The 19,300-nt window shown below is 43.7% G+C and overlaps 2 protein-coding genes across 2 annotated transcripts in view; both read left to right on the forward strand.

The window, feature by feature from the left end:
- The window catches only part of KIF22 (kinesin family member 22), a 12,579-nt gene extending 8,681 nt beyond the window's left edge, over positions 1 to 3,898 (forward strand). Inside the window, exon 13 of the mRNA XM_044447904.1 lies at positions 3,843 to 3,898. Within this exon, the coding sequence (XP_044303839.1) occupies positions 3,843 to 3,878 (36 nt within the window). The 3' untranslated portion in view covers positions 3,879 to 3,898. The remainder of the gene's footprint in view (positions 1 to 3,842) is intronic.
- Positions 3,899 to 7,900: 4,002 nt separating this feature from the next.
- Positions 7,901 to 19,300, forward strand: KCTD13 (potassium channel tetramerization domain containing 13). Its single transcript, XM_044448064.1, has 7 exons — positions 7,901 to 8,053; positions 9,592 to 9,859; positions 12,155 to 12,324; positions 13,402 to 13,491; positions 14,511 to 14,563; positions 14,703 to 14,898; positions 16,745 to 19,300. The coding sequence occupies exons 2-7, from the start codon at positions 9,598 to 9,600 to the stop codon at positions 16,985 to 16,987; spliced, it is 1,014 nt and encodes a 337-aa protein (XP_044303999.1). The 5' UTR covers positions 7,901 to 8,053; positions 9,592 to 9,597; the 3' UTR covers positions 16,988 to 19,300.

Consider the following 19,300-nt stretch of genomic DNA (forward strand, 5'->3'; position numbering starts at 1 on the left):
GAGCTGAACAATAGCTGGACACCCATGCATTATCCACTCCTGCAGAGGGGTGAGGAGGTACATTTTTTCTTTCTTTTAAAATGGGTATACAGTATACCAAAGCATGAACACTTATTCCATCTTGTAAGTACAACTCAAAGAATCCTAATTTCTAGGATAGCTGGTGTTCATCTGTAGCAGAAACAGACAAATAGGGTGGTGGCTTAAAGGCTAGGAAATTATTATGGCATAAGCCTTTCATAAAGGAGACCCTGTTCCACTGGATGAGAGATAAGCAACTTGTGGCTCTCCATATGTTTGGGCTTGCAAGTGCCACCACCCTTCACCATTAGGTATGCTGGCTGGGACTGATGGGAAGTGTAGACCAAAATCAAATCACCCACAACTACACTAGATGTATGAAATGTTAACAATGATTTTTTTAACCTTTGTACTAGTGGTGGGCAAGAAAATTAAGTAGTGCAAGAGCTACACCAGCCTTATACACAAGGCCAGAAAAGTTAGTAGCTTGGAACAAACTAGCTCTTAGCACAAACCAATAAAAACAACAACCCCGGCTTCTACCAAGTGGGCTGACAGACAGGGGATGGATCTCTTTGTCCTTGTCTACCTGTCTACTGCCTTTCCCAGTGAAGGAAAGGGCTAGTCTTCTCTCACAGCCAGCACAAGTGGCCTGGTGGAAGAGGGACAGAGCAATCTGTGTCTCTTCTTCCAAACCATTCATTCACCCAGACAGCGTCCCTCATCACAAAACAGTAGCACTGGAAAGGACCAGCCCCCTGCTGTTGGAGGTCACCAATTCTACACCATCCAGCTCAACCAGGCAAGGAAATGCATGGTTGTGCTGTAGTCTGTGATAATTCTATGCAAAACCATGTGAACAATCCCCACATTCCCATTACTACAAGCAAAGGACTTTGCCTTATTAAACCATAAGGTGTATGAATAGTGTGTTAAAGCACACAGGCCACCTGGTTCTGCTTTCCTTGAGCAGATAAACCATGATCTGCAAATTTATGTTCTTGTTAATTCTGAACTAGGATCAGTTGCTCCTAAACAAACCAGAATTGAAAGTCTGCTTTAAAGGAAGAGATGAAATAGCCTTGCAAATTGTGGTTTGTTTGGGTTCAGTTAACTATAGTTTTGAATTTGAACATCCTGGGTTGGCTTGGATATTACAATGATAAATGTAAGTCAACTGGGCTACAGTTTTCTGGGATGTGCACTGCATGCAAGTAACTTCCAGTTTAAATAATCTATGAATGCCCTATTTATAAATGGTTAGTGTAATGTCTGAAATGAATACTCTGAGTTGTTTATGGGTTGAACAACTCAGGGTTAACTTAACAGGGGTGGTCTACATCTACACCTACACCAACTGGATTAAGTAACACAAGTGTCGCCATGATGTGCAACCCAGGTCATTAAGAAAGTAATATTCAAATGCAGCTCCCTGGTTTGTCTACCCATTTGTATGAAAGGGGATGGGGAACAATCTTCCTGCTCCAAGATGCTGCTCACATATATCGTGGATCGGCATGCCAGGTTTAATTGTTGCCATGATTCGCTACATGGCCAATATAGTCTTGTATACATTGGGTTGGATCCAAAGGAAATCAGTCATGTTTACCAATAGGATGACAGAGTGACTAACTTTCAGGTGCCACAAGACTCATTGTTTAAGTACCAGGTTTTTATTGCTGTATTCTCAGGGAGTGTTTATGAACTCTGAAAGTTAACAGTTGATTCCAATGGCTTTCACCAGGATGTGTACCCACCCAGTGTCTTTGCCTTGCCTCTGCTTTTCCTAGTCTAGTTCTGACAGGTGAAATGTTCTCACCTTTGGACTAGTCCATTCACTGTTCTGAATCTGAAAAAGGACATGGTAGAGAAAGAAGCAGAATCAACAGGATCTGGATAGAAGTAGCTGGAAAGATTACTACTCCACTCTAGCTTTGAAAAATAATATACACAATGTAGACCAATAATTATTGTATTATGGGGGTGGTGTGCATGTGCTTGTATTCACCTATCACGCGCCTGCTTTCATCTAATGTCATGGTTCTACTGGAAAACCCAGACAGAAGGCTCTTCTCATCTAGCCCCACCAGGAAGCCTGTAGTCCTATGTGCTTCTCTCTAGGCAGAGTGGAATTTTTGCTTTGTTGGTACGATAAATCTTATTGGGGTTGAGGAGAACACTCCTAACCTCTGCCAAGGGTCAACTGAGGAGGGGTCAGGATGGGGTGGATGACCCTTTCCAGCCCGCTGTGTGTCCATAGCATCTCAGCAAACATCAGGCTTTAAAAATACAACTCAACCAAAAAATATCAAAATTAGGGCTATTCTCCAATTGAAGAGATCATAGATGATTAATAGACTTCAAATTAGCTCCTTAGGGGAAATTATGCTTCCCTAACTGCTGGCAGCTATAATTCCAAACAAGGATGTGTGTGTCAAAAATGTTGCGCTCCTAGTCTAGTAAAGCAGTCCACAAAATTCATAGTTTGTCTGTCCACACATACTTCAGCAGTCATTAGGTGGTACGTCTAGTGCCTAACAAGGTCAGCTCTTGCAGATGACCAGAGCCAATATTATTTATGTATTTAAAACATTTTGCATTTCTGCCAAACACTCAAGGCAGCTTTTGTTTTTGTAGCTCTGGCTTACAATCTAAGACATCATATACAGGAATGGAAGAGAGAAGCAAATTCAAGTACTCCTCATGCTTTTACCTAATGAGTTAGATTCAGATTTAGGCCTGCTTAAACCATACCCACTGAAACCAGTAAGACTTAAGTCAGTCAGAATATCACAAGATGCAGTGACAGCACCAACTTAGAGATGTCTTTAGAAGGGTGTTAGAGAAATTCATGGAGGTGGTTCTTAATGGCAACTAGTCATAGCAGCTAAGCATTACCCCCAGTAGCTGAGGCAGTATGCTTAGGAGCAGCAGGAGAAGGCTGCTACTTCTTGTCCCACTTGTGAATTTCCTGTTGACATCCAACCGGCTACTGTGGGAACAGGCTGTTGGCTTAGCTAGCTCTGGTCTGACTTAGCATGCCTCTTTAGTTCCTATGACTGACTTGTCATATCGATTCCAGTGGGTTTTCTCTAGGCATGACTTAACTCTGAATTCAAGTCAGTGACCAGATGGAATGCTCACTACAGGAAATTATTCTAGGAGGGATAAGCCAAATTGCAACTGGTTCCAGCCAGGCCAATGGAGTGTGAGCAGCCCTTGGGTGCAGCTACTTGGAATAGAGCCAGTGTGGTGTAGTGGTTAAAAGCATGGGACTGGGACTCAGACGACCTGGGTTCTAGTCCCCGCTCAGCCATGGAGCCAACTGGGTGACTTTGGGCCGGTCACAGACTCTCAGCCCAATCTGACTCACAGGGTTGTTGTTGTGGGGATAAGATGGAGGAGGAGAATGATGTAAGCTGCCTTGAGCCCCTTGAAGGAAAATGCAGGCAGGATATAAATTGAGAAAAAAATAGGTGTTGATGGACAGTTTGGGAGGAGTGGAGCCAAATGCCAGTTTGTCCCAGTCAGCCTTCTGGAAGATGTTGCACTGACCATCCAGAGGCAGCCAGTACAGAGGCTGACCATGAAAGCTGTTCTCTTGCCATAGGCAAAGGGCTGGCTAGAAGCCTGCTGCTAACATGCCGGATGACTCGTTTTATAGCAGCAGAGGTGAGACAAGGTTCAGAAAGGAGAGCTGTAGGCTGTTTTGTTACGTCAACAGCAGGGTATGTGTACACAAAGTGATTTTAGTGTGCTTTCCTAGTATGAAAAGAGCTATGAGTTTGTAATTTTGCTCTCTTCTTTCTCTCCTATTCTAGGCAAATATCTTTGAATATCTTAGAAGCCTGCAGTAACTGGATTGGCTCTGAAAAACTACTCTCCCACCCTTGATTTTTTAAAATAATGATTGGACTTTTGTGCCATTTTTTATTTTATGTATATATTTAATGTCTGCATCTATACAGATTTGTTGCTAGTTGCATCCGACCCATCGTGACCCTGTGGGCCTTCAGATGGCTTTTGGACTACATTAGTTATAATGCTCAACTGAGAATCCCCTCTCAATCCCCTCATCTCTAGCAATTGCCATTGATGTCCTCACTCAGCTAAAATAAAATGGCAGCCATCTGGAAACAGTTGTGACAGCCTGGAACTAGGAAATGGGGAAATCGGTGAAACCGGAAGTAAGGATTTAACAGTTTAAAGATAAAGGAGATGAGCATGCCAGAGTTTTATGTATGTAATAGTTGTTACCTCAAGGCCTATCTCTCCGATACTATGTGTGATTATATTCAGGTGGGGAGATTATTACACTGTGGACATGGAAATAGACTTTCCTTGCAGTGGTGCCTGCCCTGCCCTGTAGAATGAGCTCCTCTCTTAAGTATGTCAGACTCAACTCTGAAAACATCTGTTTGCCCTGGCTTCTTTCCAGCTGTGAGCTTCCTTTATACCAGCCTCAGGATAGTATAGTGTGCAGGGGTGGGAGGGTTGTTTGTTCATTCTTTTATAAACTGCTTAAGGATGTTTCAAATGAGTAGTGATAAATAGTTAATAAACCCAGGATAAGAAGTTCTGTCTACCCTGGAACAGAGACTATTTGCCTTAATTGTGTGCATGTGTAATTACATCCCAATTTAACCAGATGCACTTTAATGGCTTTATTTAATGCATATCTCACCTTTCTTCTAGCTTGAAACTCAAGCAGGCATGGAGAGAGTTCCCAGAGTTAGCAGTAGCTAAAGCCATCCTCATTTCTGGCATTCCCTTCCCCTTTCTGCTTCCCAGAGATTAACACCTTTCAGTCCAACCACAAGGTCTCTATTATTCATTCTACAACCTAGTCTGTGGGACTCCTGCATAGACCCAACAGTGCTACTTTCCAAGCAAAGTAAGGTGGTGATGTGCCCATCCTTACAGAAGAGCTGTCAAGGACAATCCTCTACTTGAAGGCATCCTTTTTTCTGAATTAAACAAAAAGGACTAAACAAGAGCATGTGCTAGCCAGTTACAGTCTTCCCCACTAAAGTGATATTTCTATTGAAATTGCCATAGTCATTTCTCTATTCATATCTACAGTATATCACAGAAGTGAGTACACCCCTCACATTTTGTAAATATTTTATATCTTTTCATGTGACAGTCCTGAAGAAATGACACTTTGCTACAATGTAAAGTAGTGAGTATACAGCTTGTATAACAGTGTAAATTTGCTGTCCCCTCAAAATAACACACAGCCATTAATCTAAACCGCTGGCAACAAAAGTGAGTACACCCCTAAGTGAAACTGTCCAAATTGGGCATTATTAGCCATTATCCCTCCCTGGTGTCATGTGACTCATTAGTGTTACAAGGTCTCAGGTGTGAATGGGGAGCAGGTGTGTTAAATTTGGTGTTATCACTCTCATACTGGTCACTGGAAGTTCAACATGGCACCTCATGGCAAAGAACTCTGAGGATCTGAAAAAAAGAATTGTTGCTCTACATAAAGACGGCCTAGGCTATAAGAAGATTGCCAAGACCCTGAAACTGAGCTGCAGCACGGTGGCCAAGACCATACAGCTGTTTTAATAGGACAGGTTCCACTCAGAACAGGCCTCGCCATGGTCGACCAAAGAAGCTGAGTGCACGTGCTCAGCGTCATATCCAGAGGCTGGCTTTGAGAAATAGACGTATGAGTGCTGCCAGCACTGCTGCAGAGGTTGAAGGAGTGGTGGGTCAGCCTGTCAGTGCTCAGACCATACGCCACACACTGCATCAAATTGGTCTGCAGGGCTGTCGTCTCAAAAGGAAGCCTCTTCTAAAGATGATGCACAAGAAAGCCCGCAAACAGTTTGCTAAAGACAACTAAGGACAAACTAAGGACATGGATTAGTGGAACCATGCCCTGTGGTCTGATGAGACCAAGATAAACTTATTTGGTTCAGATGGTGTCAAGTGTGTGTGGCGACAACCAGGTGAGGAGTACGAAGACAAGTGTGTCTTGCCTACAGTCAAGCATGGTGGTGGGAATGTCATGGTCTGGGGCTGCATGAGTGCTGCCGGCACTGGGGAGCTACAGTTCATTGAGGGAACCATGAATGCCAACATGTACTGTGACATACTGAAGCAGAGCATGATCCCCTCCCTTTAGAGACTGGGCCACAGGGCAGTATTCCAACATGGTAACGACCCCAAACACACCTCCAAGATGACCACTGTCTTGCTAAAGAAGCTGGGGGTAAAGGTGATGGACTGGCCAAGCATGTCTCCAGACCTAAACCCTATCGAGCATCTGTGGGGCATCCTGAAATGGAAGGTGGAGGAGCGCAAGGTCTCTAACATCCACCAGCTCCGTGATGTCATCATGGAGGAGTGGAAGAGGACTCCAGTGGCAACCTGTGAAGCTCTGGTGAATTCCATGCCCAAGAGGGTTAAGGCAGTGCTGGAAATAATGGTGGCCACACAAAATATTGACACTTTGGGCCCAATTTGGACAGTTTCACTTGGGGGGTACTCACTTTTGTTGCCAATGGTTTAGACATTAATGGCTGTGTGTTGAGTTATTTTGAGGGGACAGCAAATTTACACTGGTATACAAGCTGTATACTCACTACATTGTAGCAAAGTGTCATTTCTTCAGGGTTGTCACATGAAAAGGTATAACAAAATACTTAGAAAATGTGAGGGGTGTACTCACTTCTGTGATATACTGTATACCTACAAAGTAAAACACCAAAATGTAAGCACAACTGTAGGCTTTTTCTAGTGATGCTTCCCCACCCAAAAAAAATAAAAAAGGCATCTCTTGCTCCTCCCTGAGTGATACTTCTTTTCTAATGTCCAATACCACTCCTGGAATGAAGTCTTTCTAAAACCTCCAGGCTAAGCTGGCATGTTCAAAGCCAGTAACCACACCAACCTTCCCCAACCAGGTTCCATGTCCCATGTGGTAACTAAAACTGGCCTTGCTTGCTGCAAATGATGGGAACTGCAGTGCAACTATCCGGAGGGTACCAATTTGGGGAAAACTGAAATAGACACAATTTACCTTCCAGCCTAAATCAGTCTGCCTCAGGACATGCTTGTACAACAGCTTTGCCAGTGGTGGGCACCCACTTATGGAATTACTTCTCCACTGAGGCCTACCTGGTATCAACTTTAATATCCTTTTTAAGGATTAAGACTGCCCTCTGCCTCAGAGCATTTAGCTTACTTGGGCTTTGTTAGCTACTTATACAGTTTGTCTGGTTAATTCATACAAGTTATTGTAATTTTTAATATGCATTTTAACTTGTTTTCGTCTTTATATAACCTTTTAACGCTGTGTTTGAACGATGTATTTTAAATTATATTTTATGTGCTGCTGTAAACCTCCAGAGAGCTTCAGTTATTGGGCGGCACTGAAATTAAATAAACAAAACACAGACGTTGCCAAATTGCTGCTGCCACGTTCCCTGATGCAGAATCCTCCTGGGTCCGCAGCTACAACTTGCAGGGCGAGCTCTTCACTCCTCTGAAAGGGGGCGCCTAAATTGCAGCAGGCAGGCACTGGGCAGCTATGAAGGGGCCATGAGGCAGTCGGCTCCACGGAGGCCACGTTCGAGGCCTGCTTGATACCTCAGAACGAGCCCAGAAGGAGCGCCTAACAGGCTCAACCGCGGATCGGCTGCGGTCCAACTGCTCCTTGTACTCGACGCGGCTCGAATTGCTGCCTAGTGCGCATGCGCAACTTTGAAACCTCCACCACTCGTCTGGTATCTTACGGTAGAAGCGGCATCCATTTCCTGCGCAGGCGCAGATTTATGCCCGCCCTCGGGGGAAGAGCTGACCAGCCCTACGTTAGTTGACGCTAGCGAGTACCCGGATGTGGAGGCTTACTGTGCTATAGTCTGGCGAAAGAGACAGATCGGAGGACTGAGGTGCATGCGCAGTTGTGCTCTTGCTTCTTCTAGGGTTTGGACGTCTTGGCCGGTCGCTGCGCTTTTGAGTGAGGGCAGCGCTGAAGGGGAGGGGCCTGGGCTAAGCCCACCCTGTTCCCTTGGGGGAGGTGAGTGGACCTGGTGGGTGGGCGAGGGGCAAAGGGCAGTGAGGAGGAAGCCCCGAATTCATAGAATAGCTTTCCTTGCCTCTGGGTGCGTTGGACTGCAACGACCATCACCCCATCCTGGCTGGGGATGATGGGAGTGGCAGACGAACAAATGTGGAGGGCAACCGGGGTGGGGTGGGAGGCGCTGAAATATAGGGATGGGGAGTGGGAAGGGAAGGGACAAGCTGGTGGGATCCAGACGGAGGAGGAAGAGAAAGAGAAGCCAGGGAGGTGCGGCATTCCAAGGAATGGCAGGCTGATTTCATCACTTTATCTTTTTACTTTGTGTGTTTGTGTTGTGTTTTCCAGTCCCCAAAGCATCCCCAAACAAGGCTGTAAGTAAGGATGAATCTGTTGATGAATAACTATAGGTTGAAGGTGGTAAAGAGACGCTAAGGAAACATCATTGGGAATCCAGTGTGGTAGAGACACAAGGGATGGGCTGTGGGGTGACAAGGGTGGGGTGAGCAACAAGAGGAAATAACCTGAGGCAGGTTTGTTGGGGGCAAAGGCCAGGTGGCACAAAGATTAGTGCAAATCTATGGCTTCCTCCTAGCAGTGCCAAGTGTGCGTGCTGGACAGCAGGGCTGGGCAGGCAGTGGGTGTGAATCTACTGGTAAAATTCTGGGGGATATGCATTAGATCAGTACAGATCTCACCTTCCACTACCTCAAATAAAGAAATATAGAAAGAAAAACACTCCTAATAGGCTGTTGCGAAATAACTCTTGCAGGAAATACAAGGAGTGGAATTTTGTTTGAAAGAACTTGTGAATTCAGTTCTGTTACCACTCTCAGATTCTTGGGATGCTCATGTGCTTAGCAGCATCTTGTCCTTTAATTCCTAGCACATGTCCATCATCAGATATTTTGCATCTGGTTCTGGTTGGTGGGTCTTGTTCCAGTAAAAAGAAAAAAAGAAAACAAAGGATTTGGGGTGCGTTCTTTATTTGACCAGCCACTGTTTTTCTTGATATTCTGTTTTAATATTGTGTTCTGTTCTTTTACCTTTTTATTATTAATCTCTTCAAAACCTGTCTAGATGTGGAGCAACATATGCATGTTGTAAATAGATAAATGAGGCTGAAATATACCCACCGGAAGGCAGAGGACATGCAACTACTCTAGAGAGCAAACCCAAGATAGGTTTAAGTGGCATTGAATAGCCCGTGAGTTAAATAACAGGGATGAGGCAAGTGAAATGAACAGGGCCATGGAGTCTTCCCCAGCCTGGTGCTGTCCAGATGTGTAGGATGACAGTTCTCATTATTCCCAGCCAGCATAGCTAATGGCATGATGCGGTAGGGTAGGAGTTCTAGTTGAACACGTCCAAAGCACACAGAAGGCTTTCATAGTGTTTTTTCTCTTCAAGAAACAAATAAATTGTTTCTTTTAAGACATAACTGTAACTAAAAAATTAAGTGACCTAGTATAAGCCTCCCTTGTTGGTGCTGGAAGATCTCTGTTTCCATTTCTCTTTCTTCCATCTCTGCTCCATAGGTGGTGATGTCAGCTGAGGCAACAGCAGATCAAGTCCCACCCCTGGAGAATTGTGCTCCACTAGTCCTAACGCAACAGCAACGGGATGGCGGGGGAGCAGTTGCCGGTGTGACCTTTGATCTCAAACCCCTGAACCCCAGCAGCAAGTATGTCAAGCTGAATGTGGGAGGGTCCCTGCATTACACCACAGTGCAAACCCTTACCAAGCAAGACACGATGCTCAAGGCTATGTTCAGCGGCAGGATGGAGGTGCTGACGGATAGTGAAGGTACATGCTGAAGTGTCTTGGTGTCTCCTGCCATCCTGATAACCCGGTGGTTGATTTTTTTTGCATGACACAGCTTATATTTGTGAATATTTATTGCTTCTCAAGGAGCTGGATGTGAACTACTGAGAAATCTGACTTTCACATCTTTGAAAGAGATAAAACCATTTTCTAGTCCCCATAGATGCAGAAGAGCACTTTGGACAGGTTGAAGGCAATATTTGAGAACTAGGTGGAGGAAGAAACAAATCTATCCTTCTCAGTTTTGTTTCTGTAGCATAGGTGACACTTTACCATTTCTCTGTGGCTCTGTGTAAATATTTGTTATATTTAATGTTAATTAACATTTGCAGGTGATGCCCCACTTGTGAGTTCTAGCCTACCAAGACTATCTATGAAGTTATTGAATGGGACCTTTCCAGTTGTAGAGGCTCAATTGCAAAACCCTTTCCCAAAGGAAAGTTGATTAAGCAATTAAAAAAAAAAGTTTTAAGATTCAGGCCATAGAGACATCCTCACTGCACTATCGAGTTGGCCTTCCCCCCCACCCCCCTCCCAGGGAGGTATCTGAATGGATTGTATTTTTTTAATGGACTTGTTTCATGTTCTTCTGTGGTTTTTGAAGACATTTTGGGAAACCTGTGGAACAGTTAAAATGCTAAGAAAAGATGATACAGAAATATCAGATATTTGATAAATAACCTTAAAAGAGCCATTGTGATATAGTGGCTGGAGCATTGGACTGGGATTCAGGAAACCCAGATTCTAGTGCCCACTTGGCCACAAAGCTCACAAGATGACTTTGGGTCAGTCAGTAACTCTCCACCTAACCTACCTTACAGGATTGCTGTGAGGCTAAAATAGAGAGGGGGATTCTGAAAACTGCCTTGGGTTCCTTGCAAGATGAAGAATAGGCAGGACAGAAATAAGAAATAGGATATTTTCAGCAGTGGCTGAAAGAGCAGCCAGTTATTTCAGTGTAGTTCTTCTAAAAAGGGAGAGTGCAGGATACCCTTCCAAATCCTCTGGCCAGGAACTGGGGTGAAAGGGATCATCCCTTTGCTGCTGGAAGATTTACAAGAAGTTTTTACTTCCTGGTCTGGCACTTTATCATTTGTGGTTTACTATCTATGAGTATGGTCCTGTTCAGAGAAGCAGAAGCAAAACTAATCCTTTTTAAAAGGATATTTGGTCCCTGCCCCACAGAGCTTGCAATATAAATCTGGTTAGTGTTGGCTGTTACTTTTTTCCCAGAGCCCTGAACAGCTTGTGATTTAAATCAGCAGCTCTTTCAGTATGATCCTGCCTGTATACACAGAACATCTGTAGAGGGGCCATATTGCCATCTGCAAAATGGTTAGCAGGAAAGCATGCAAGAGCCTTTGCTGGTGTAGCAGCACTCGGCTATGGCACACCCTGCCCTTGGGGATCCAGTTGGCTCTTGCTTGATAGCCCTGTCTAGTTCCAGTGCCATCGGAATACTTTTTTTAAAAATCTGGCAAGCCTTCAGCTGCACTTAACTTCAGCTGCTTGCAAGTCTTTGTTCTTATCTGCTCGCTCTGTCTGCATCTGATTGTTTTATAACTGATTTTCCTTCAGGCTGATGTGAAGTGGTGGGTGGAGAGAAGAAGGCAAACATTTTAATGAATTAATAAGGTGGGAGATCAGGAAGTTGTTTTACTTAGAGTAAATCAGGAACAAATCATTTTAATCTTTCTTTGACACAGCTTTGAGATTGTTCTATGACATAAAAGGATCTATTTTAATTAAGATTCTTAGATTTTATTGTTGAGACAAAATATATCTTTAACTACTTTACCTAAGATCTTAGCTGTTTTGACTTCATTATTATACAAGTTGTAAAATTCCCCTTTATACCATGTGTGTTTTCTCCAGACTAGGCCATTTTTAATGTTTGATTTAAAAGACACTTCCTACCACTGCTTCCATCCCCTACAAGAGCATTTGTTCAGGAACAACAAATAATTTCTGCCTTTCCAGGTTGGATCTACATTTTATATCTATAGTTGTTGTTACAACCATCCTGAAGATTTTGCTTATCATAGAGAAAGCACAGTACAATACATATTATATACATTAATTAATAAAACAATTACTTCTCTGAATCATTGAAATGAAGGATTACATTTCACATTCACTTATACATACATTATATATTTCTTATATAAGATTCAATGTTACTGACAATTTTCTATTTTTATATAGCTATAGAGTCTATGAATAGTCAAGTTAGGGAAAAGCAAAACTGAATAGTTGTACATCTTGTTTTATGTTCAGGTTGGATCTTGATTGACAGGAGTGGGCGCCATTTTGGAACCATCCTGAACTACTTGCGCGATGGCTCTGTTTCTCTCCCTGAATCCCAGCGGGAGCTGGAGGAAGTGTTGTCTGAGGCCCGCTACTACCTGATTCAAGGCTTGGTTGAAGACTGTCAACTTGCCCTACAGGTGAGTCAATTCCTACTGAGGAACTGGAGACATGGAGACTCCTCTGTTTGAAGGAACTGATGTTCCTGAGGAGAGGTAAGACAGCAAGGGTTGGACCTATGACTGTTTGGTCTTTCCCTCTCTGAATCAACTGTTCCATCTGGTAGTTTTAAGAATGATATAACATGTAATAACTGGTTCCTAAATTTGCTTATATATCTCTTCACTCCTCATTGTTCCCCATTTCATACTGCTTCTGTCAGATTGTATGCTATTTATTTTAGAGTGTAAACTGCCTTATGTACACTAGCAGAAAGGCAACACAGAAATATATTCAGTATTCAGTTTGCACATAATGGTTAACCATGGGTTGTTCAACCCATAGTTAGTTTTGGCTGTGCAGCAAGGAGTGAGCACACTGCTTTTCATGTCCATGTTTCTTCTACTTTCAATGAACATCTCAGAACATCCCATCTGTTCCTGGGTTGTTGTTATAACGTCCAAACCAAGAAACCCTGGGTTGTTTAGGGATTAAGCAACCCAGAGTTAACCCCTGGTTTGTTGTTCAGTTTATCCTGAATTATTTAATCCCTAAACTGAATTATTAACTGAATTATTTAACGCCTGGCACCGTCGTTACTGGTTTTTCGGCGCCAGGTAAAGACCTTTTTATTTAAACATCATTTCAATTGTTAAAACATATGATCTGGCCTGGGCAACTTCTTCTTCCTTCTCTTTCTCCTCCTATATTTTTATTTTATACTGATAATTTTAATTTTGTATTTGTAAATCAATGTATTTTTTGTATTTTTATATTTAATGGTAATTTATTATGTACTATTGTATTTCAATGTATTTTATCATGTTGTAAGCCGCCCCGAGGTTTCGGCAAGGGGCGGCATAGAAATGTAATAATAATAATAATAATAATAATAATAATAATAATAATAATAATAAACAATGCAGAGTTTCCAGGTGCAGACTGCATGGTAATAACCCCGGTATTGCTGCTACAGGAGAACCAGATAGCATAACATGGCAGATCCTGGGGCATATAATAGGACTGTAATATGTACATCTCATGTTTTTCCTGCCCAGCAAAAGAGCGAAGCCTTTGATCCCCTCTGCCACATCCCCATGGTGACATCTCCCAAGGAGGAGCAGCAGATCATCTCCAGCTGCTGCAAGGTAAAGAAGTTGTCAGATTCCCTGAGGCAGCAATGTTAGATGGCTTGGTGCAGTCGCCTGTTGAACAACTAGGGCCAGAGGCTGGATGCATGAGCACAGTCTGCAAGACAGGCACTTACTTGCCCAATTTATATTTATACAGTCCAAGTTCACTAGGTTACAACTCAACCTAGTGAACCTCCATCCTGAGATCTTGCATAATAGGACAGCATGCAAAAGCTTTTAATAAATATAAATGAATGAATGAATGAACCTCCTCCAATTTAATGTTCTCCATATGTTTTGATTCTAGCTCCCAGCATTCCTGACCATTGGTCATGCTGACTGGGGCTGATGGGAGTTTTAATCTAAAATATCTGAAAGATGCCACAGTGGGGAAGGCTATTAGGATCCATCTCAGCCTGGACTAGAACCTCCACCCATTATCTGAGAGATAAATGTGTTTCCTTAATGCACCGACTCATTTCTAACTAGCAGCACAATGACTCTCATACCGAAACCCACATGTGAAGTTTTTCCCCAAGCTTTTTTCAGAACAGCTGCCTGATTTATATTCTGTAACGAGGAGCCAAGTTGCACAAATTAGCTATCTCAGTCTGGCTTTCTCTGTCACTCACAGGCATGATTTGTAAATGTGTAGTGACAAAGTGTACCGTGGCAGCTGACAAGCAACTGTGCACATGAATTGCTCACCACATGTTATGGCCACCGTGTGGGCATCAACTTGAGCACCTTCTGCATGGTGGGTACCCAGTGCAAAAGCTGGAATGTTTGTGAGTGTTCCATGCATTTCTGTAAATTGCCCAGAGAATTTTGGCTATTGGGTGACAGAGAAATGTAATAGAAATGAAATCACCACAGCTCAGGGAGTTAAAAAATACAAATGGTTATAAGTGACTGGCAGTTTGTCTCAAGGAAGCTTAAAAAATGGCACTTGTAATGGGGGAGACTAGTAACAGTCTCACTTTTTCTAGCATTCCATAGTACTATCAATCATCAATCTCTCCATTCTTTTTTAGCCTGTGGTGAAATTGCTGCATAACAGAAGTAATAACAAGTATTCCTATACGAGGTAAGATACATCACCCAGCTGCTGGAATCGGGTGTAGCTCTGTATTGTATCTTCATCCACATCTTCCAGATTTGCCCCAAGCAAATTTGTCCACCTCCTTACACCATCGGTTTTCTTCCTTCCTCCCTTCCCACTCCAGTAACTCTGATGACAACTTACTGAAGAATATTGAACTGTTTGACAAACTAGCTCTGCGGTTCAATGGGCGGGTGCTCTTCATCAAGGATGTCCTTGGGGATGAGATCTGCTGCTGGTCCTTTTATGGGCAAGGCCGCAAGATAGCCGAAGTCTGCTGCACCTCCATTGTCTATGCCACCGAGAAGAAGCAGACCAAGGTAACTCATGGGCAGTCCGCTGCACCCAGGTGGAAGCCTGCCATGTCTGGATGCACTCTCGCCTGTTTACACAGAATTGTAAACCGGGATTCTAGCACATCCTGGCTTACCGTGACTGAAGTGGGTCTTGCTGCATGCAGCACTTGGACTCTCATTTGGCTCCTACGAAGGCAACCAGCCGCACAAGCTAGAAATACTTTGTTTAGTGTGTCATCTAAACCTGGGCTTCTGGCTTTCTGCTTCTTGAAACCAGAATTGAAAAAAACAAGTTTGGGAGCAACAAGCCAGGATTCAGGTTTGGATGACATGCTAAACAAGCCACTTCTGGTTTGTAGTCATGCCTTTGGGAAGGGTCAACAGTGTTCCATGCAGATACTGTGTGTTGGTGTGTGTACTGCCTTAATGGGAACAATCCTCAGTTTCAAGTTGGTACAGCCTCTGAGATTATATCCCATCTCTCTCCCTTTATACTTAGAAACATAGAAACAGAGCAAGTCAGAAGGGGCCTCCCGGGCCATCTAGTCTGATGTCCGGCACCAGCCGGCTCCGCTCATGACATGCCCACCATGTGGACTTCCAGTCTGTCCTTGAACACCCACACTGATGGGGCCTCAACGACCTCTCGTGGAAGCCCATTCCACACCCTCGGGGTCCTGACTGTCAGGAAGTGCTTCCTGGCATCCAAATGGAACCTTGGCTCCCTGAGCTTTGCTCCGTTGGAGCACATTCTGCCTTCCTCTGCAGGGGAGAACAGGTCTCTTCCCATCTCCATGTGACATACTTGACTCATACCACACTGTATGGAAGAAAACATCTATCTGTGTTGGCTCATTATGTTAAAATCAACTTCAGTGGGCTGCTATCATTGTCATCACACTTTGCTTTTCAGCCCAGATAAATTCCCCAAGTGGCTTCCAGTTCCAGTGGGGACATATATGGCAATAGATGACATTATCCAGATTCCCGCTTCTTCATTTGCAATGGAGGAGCAGGAAGAAACTGCAAGTGAACATAGACCAGTGTTGCCTGACAATAAAGATTCCAGCTCACAGATATCCTTTGCAACTGTTTGGTATTTTGTGAGACCCACTGCTTCAGTGGCCCCTTTGTTTGATTTTGTGGCTCATTGCACAGTTCGGCTGTGGTTGATAAGGCTTTTCTGCCCAACTAGAATGCAACAACAAACAGGATATACACTGGTCACTCTCCTAACAAGGACACTGTTGCTCCTAGTTCCCACACAGGAGGACCCAGTGAACCTCTTGGTCAGGTGCTGCTTAAGCCCAGAGATGTGCTAGGCCAGACAAAGCTCACCCCCTGCAGCATCCTGTCTCCTGCAGCGGCCCACTGCTTGCCCCAGTGGGAAGCCCACCAGCAGGATGGGAGGACAGCAGCACCCTCCCAGTTTTTTCCCCCAGCTCTGGTACTGATCCTGGAGCTCATATATAGGCATTATGATTAGCAGCCATTAATAGTTTTTTCTAATTTCTCAGCTTGCACTTTGATCCTCCAAGAAGTTTAGAACAACAGCCGTGCAAACGAGGTTCTGCTTCCTGGTCTCTGTGCATCACACACAGGGGCACTGCAGCTGCATGGGGCCTGGTGTCAGGAAGATTTTCCTAGCTAAGCATTTTGGCGGGAACCCTCCCCTGCTCCTTGTAGTAATTTAAGGGCGGAGCTCCCACCATTTCCTCAATTTGTTTCCGGCCACCATTTTGGGTGCCTCCTAGCATCTTTTCTCCTCACCAGTCTAGAATCGTCTTACTGTTTTGCTAAATGTTTCTCTTTTTGCTGGCAGACAGAATTGGCATTGCCCCATGTGACCTTGCTTCCTTCATGTGTGCAGGTGGAGTTCCCAGAGGCCCGGATCTTTGAGGAAACCCTGAACATCCTGATCTACGAGACACCTCGAGTGCCTGACAAGGCCCTCCTGGAGGCAACCGGTGGGGTTGCGGGTGGGGGTGGAGGCCCCCTCCGTGCTGGTGACGATGAGGATGGGCGGGAGCATCGTGTCCGGCGTATTCATGTCCGTCGACACATCATGCACGACGAACGACCCCATGGCCACCAGGCGGTTTTCAAAGACTAATCCTGCCTCACTGCTAGCGTCCTCACAACTCCATCCATTCAGTGCCAAAGGAGAACTTGTTTCCTCCTTTCGATTTTTCACCCAAGCTCTTCCCTGTCAATTTCACATCCTCTCCAGCCTTTCTCTCCTTTGGGGCTTTCTTCCCTGCCCATTTTCCTGTTCCTTGAATTCACCTCCCTTGGCTCCCAACCTCTCTTTACAGTAACGGTTTCCACTTTGTCCTGCCTGCTATTTTATTGACACATTCTTTCCAGATGTTGCATTTTCTTAATGTTTGAATCTTAATCCTAAATGCCTGACCTTCCATTCCCCCCATCATAATCTTCAAAATGCCACCCAAACCTGGATTGTGGTCCTTTATTCACAGTTTCTTTGACCTGGAATAAGTTTTCTTCCAGATCTCATAGCACCTGACTCTTCACTACTCTCTAAAAGTTAGTATCCTGGGAACAACATTCACACCAAATAGCAAGCTATACCAGTCAAAATCCCATGTTCCATCTCAGTTTGATGTTGGATTTCTACCTTGCTGTCTATATTTTGGAATGCATTATTGAGTTCTTGTTAACTTTCTCTTTCAGAGGTCAAGTACAAGGTCATACCTAGATAGGGGTGTATCTTTTTTAATATGCTAACTCTCTCCAGTTTAGAATCTCTGGATTCTTTGACTTACAACCTTCACCTCACAATAGATTTTATTTTAAATCTCCACACACACCCCTCTTTGTTTCTGTTCATCCAGTTTTAACCATCTGGATTTATGATGGAAACAGTCATTTTAAAATGGAATAGCTAGAATTGTAAAGCATATTCCATTTGAGTAATTGCTTTTTCTGGATAAATGGGAACTAGGCTTAATTTCCTATTAGCACTAGTGACTAAATCCAGTTTCAATTAAACCAGAAAAACAGTTTTGTGTCAGCCTTCCTACTAGCACAAGCATTAACCTGAAGCATCCATGACATCAGTTCTCTTGTTTGTTCAAATCCTAGTAAAGAAGCTGGATTCTGGCATTTCCCCTGCTTTGGGTCAAAAACACAGTTCAGCATGGATTCTTTTAAGTGCATGCCATGAAATCTGGATCCTGGTTCAGTCTGAACTCTTTCCCTCTCACCACCTCATTACATAAAGTATAACAGTGTATTACAGTGTATACTTCAGAATATATATGCTTCAAACCCACAAATCTCAGACAATGGAATGTGTGGTCAACCTACTTGCCACAATCCCATGCAAAATTTAAGTACAGAATTTTGCCTCCTGTGTTTATTCCCTTCTTTCAACAAACAGACTTGGAACTCTTGTCTCTCTCCTGGCCCTCCTCTTTTGTGCCCAGAATGCTTTTCATTTCCCTTTAGTTTTCCATAAGAATGGTACGCGATCCACAAAATCTTATGAGGACATTGCAACAGTCCCTTGAGCCAGCTCTTAAACAGAACTAGTTGGGATACTCCTAATGATGGTATGGGGAGAGGAAGGTGAGATTGTAATGAACCATTGCATTTTGTAAAAATGCAGACTGGTGAAGGTAGTTTTACTGGGGAAAAGGTGGTGTGTTTCTCCTGCCCTCTTTTTTTTTTCCTGTATTTCCTCCCCTCCCTGGAGGAGGCAATCTTGCATTAATTATTGTAATTTTTTTGTATTTGCATAATTTATTTTAAATTGTGTTTTTTTCTATTAAATTATTGTGATAAAGGTTCCTGCTTAAAATGGAGTAAGCTTCTTATTTTCGGCATTGGAGAGAGATGGGAAACTATTTTCCAGAGATTTCCCATGTCTAGACAGACACCTACTAGGATATTCGGAGCAGCTTTTCTTGATTAGGTCACCTTCCAGCAGCCCACGGGGTTGTACATCTTAAGTAACTGTGGGTTTTAGAGAGGAAGTATGTACCTATACTTAGCAGTGTGTGGACCCTGCCATTTGGCAGCCGCTCTGTTTTGCTACTGGCGATGGCCTATCCCAGGAGAGAAGTAAACGCTGTGTGTAGCTGTTCTTCCCTCCTGGTTCTGGGCTTCTCAGAACCTACGGGATTTATGTCTTCTCCAGTTCTCCCCTCCAGGGTAATACAAGGCGCTGGTGGATACTTTGGATTGTCTGGGGAAGAGGATGAGTGGAAAGTGCTACATTTTAGGAAATGGAAATGCGGGATCTATTCTCACAGGGTTTGGCCAAGTGACCAAATCCAGCCTTGCCCAATTGCTAACTGTTGGCACCGCATTTTAGAACATACAGGGAAATGGTATGTGTTTCAAAGATCTTCATGATTCATTACTGTCCTAGATAGAGAATAAAGTTCACTTGGCATCTTTT

This window comes from Varanus komodoensis, unplaced genomic scaffold (assembly GCF_004798865.1).
Source record: "Varanus komodoensis strain SLA01 unplaced genomic scaffold, ASM479886v1 scaffold53, whole genome shotgun sequence".
Classification (NCBI taxonomy): Eukaryota; Metazoa; Chordata; class Lepidosauria; order Squamata; family Varanidae; genus Varanus; species Varanus komodoensis.

Coding starts and splice junctions, on each gene's coding strand:
- KCTD13 (XM_044448064.1), top strand. CDS start 9,598: ATGTCAGCTGAGGCAACAGCAGATCAAGTCCCACCCCTGGAGAATTGT. Junction 12,325..13,401: donor ACTGTCAACTTGCCCTACAG/GTGAGTCAATTC, acceptor TTTCCTGCCCAG/CAAAAGAGCGAAGCCTTTGA. Junction 13,492..14,510: donor TCATCTCCAGCTGCTGCAAG/GTAAAGAAGTTG, acceptor ATTCTTTTTTAG/CCTGTGGTGAAATTGCTGCA.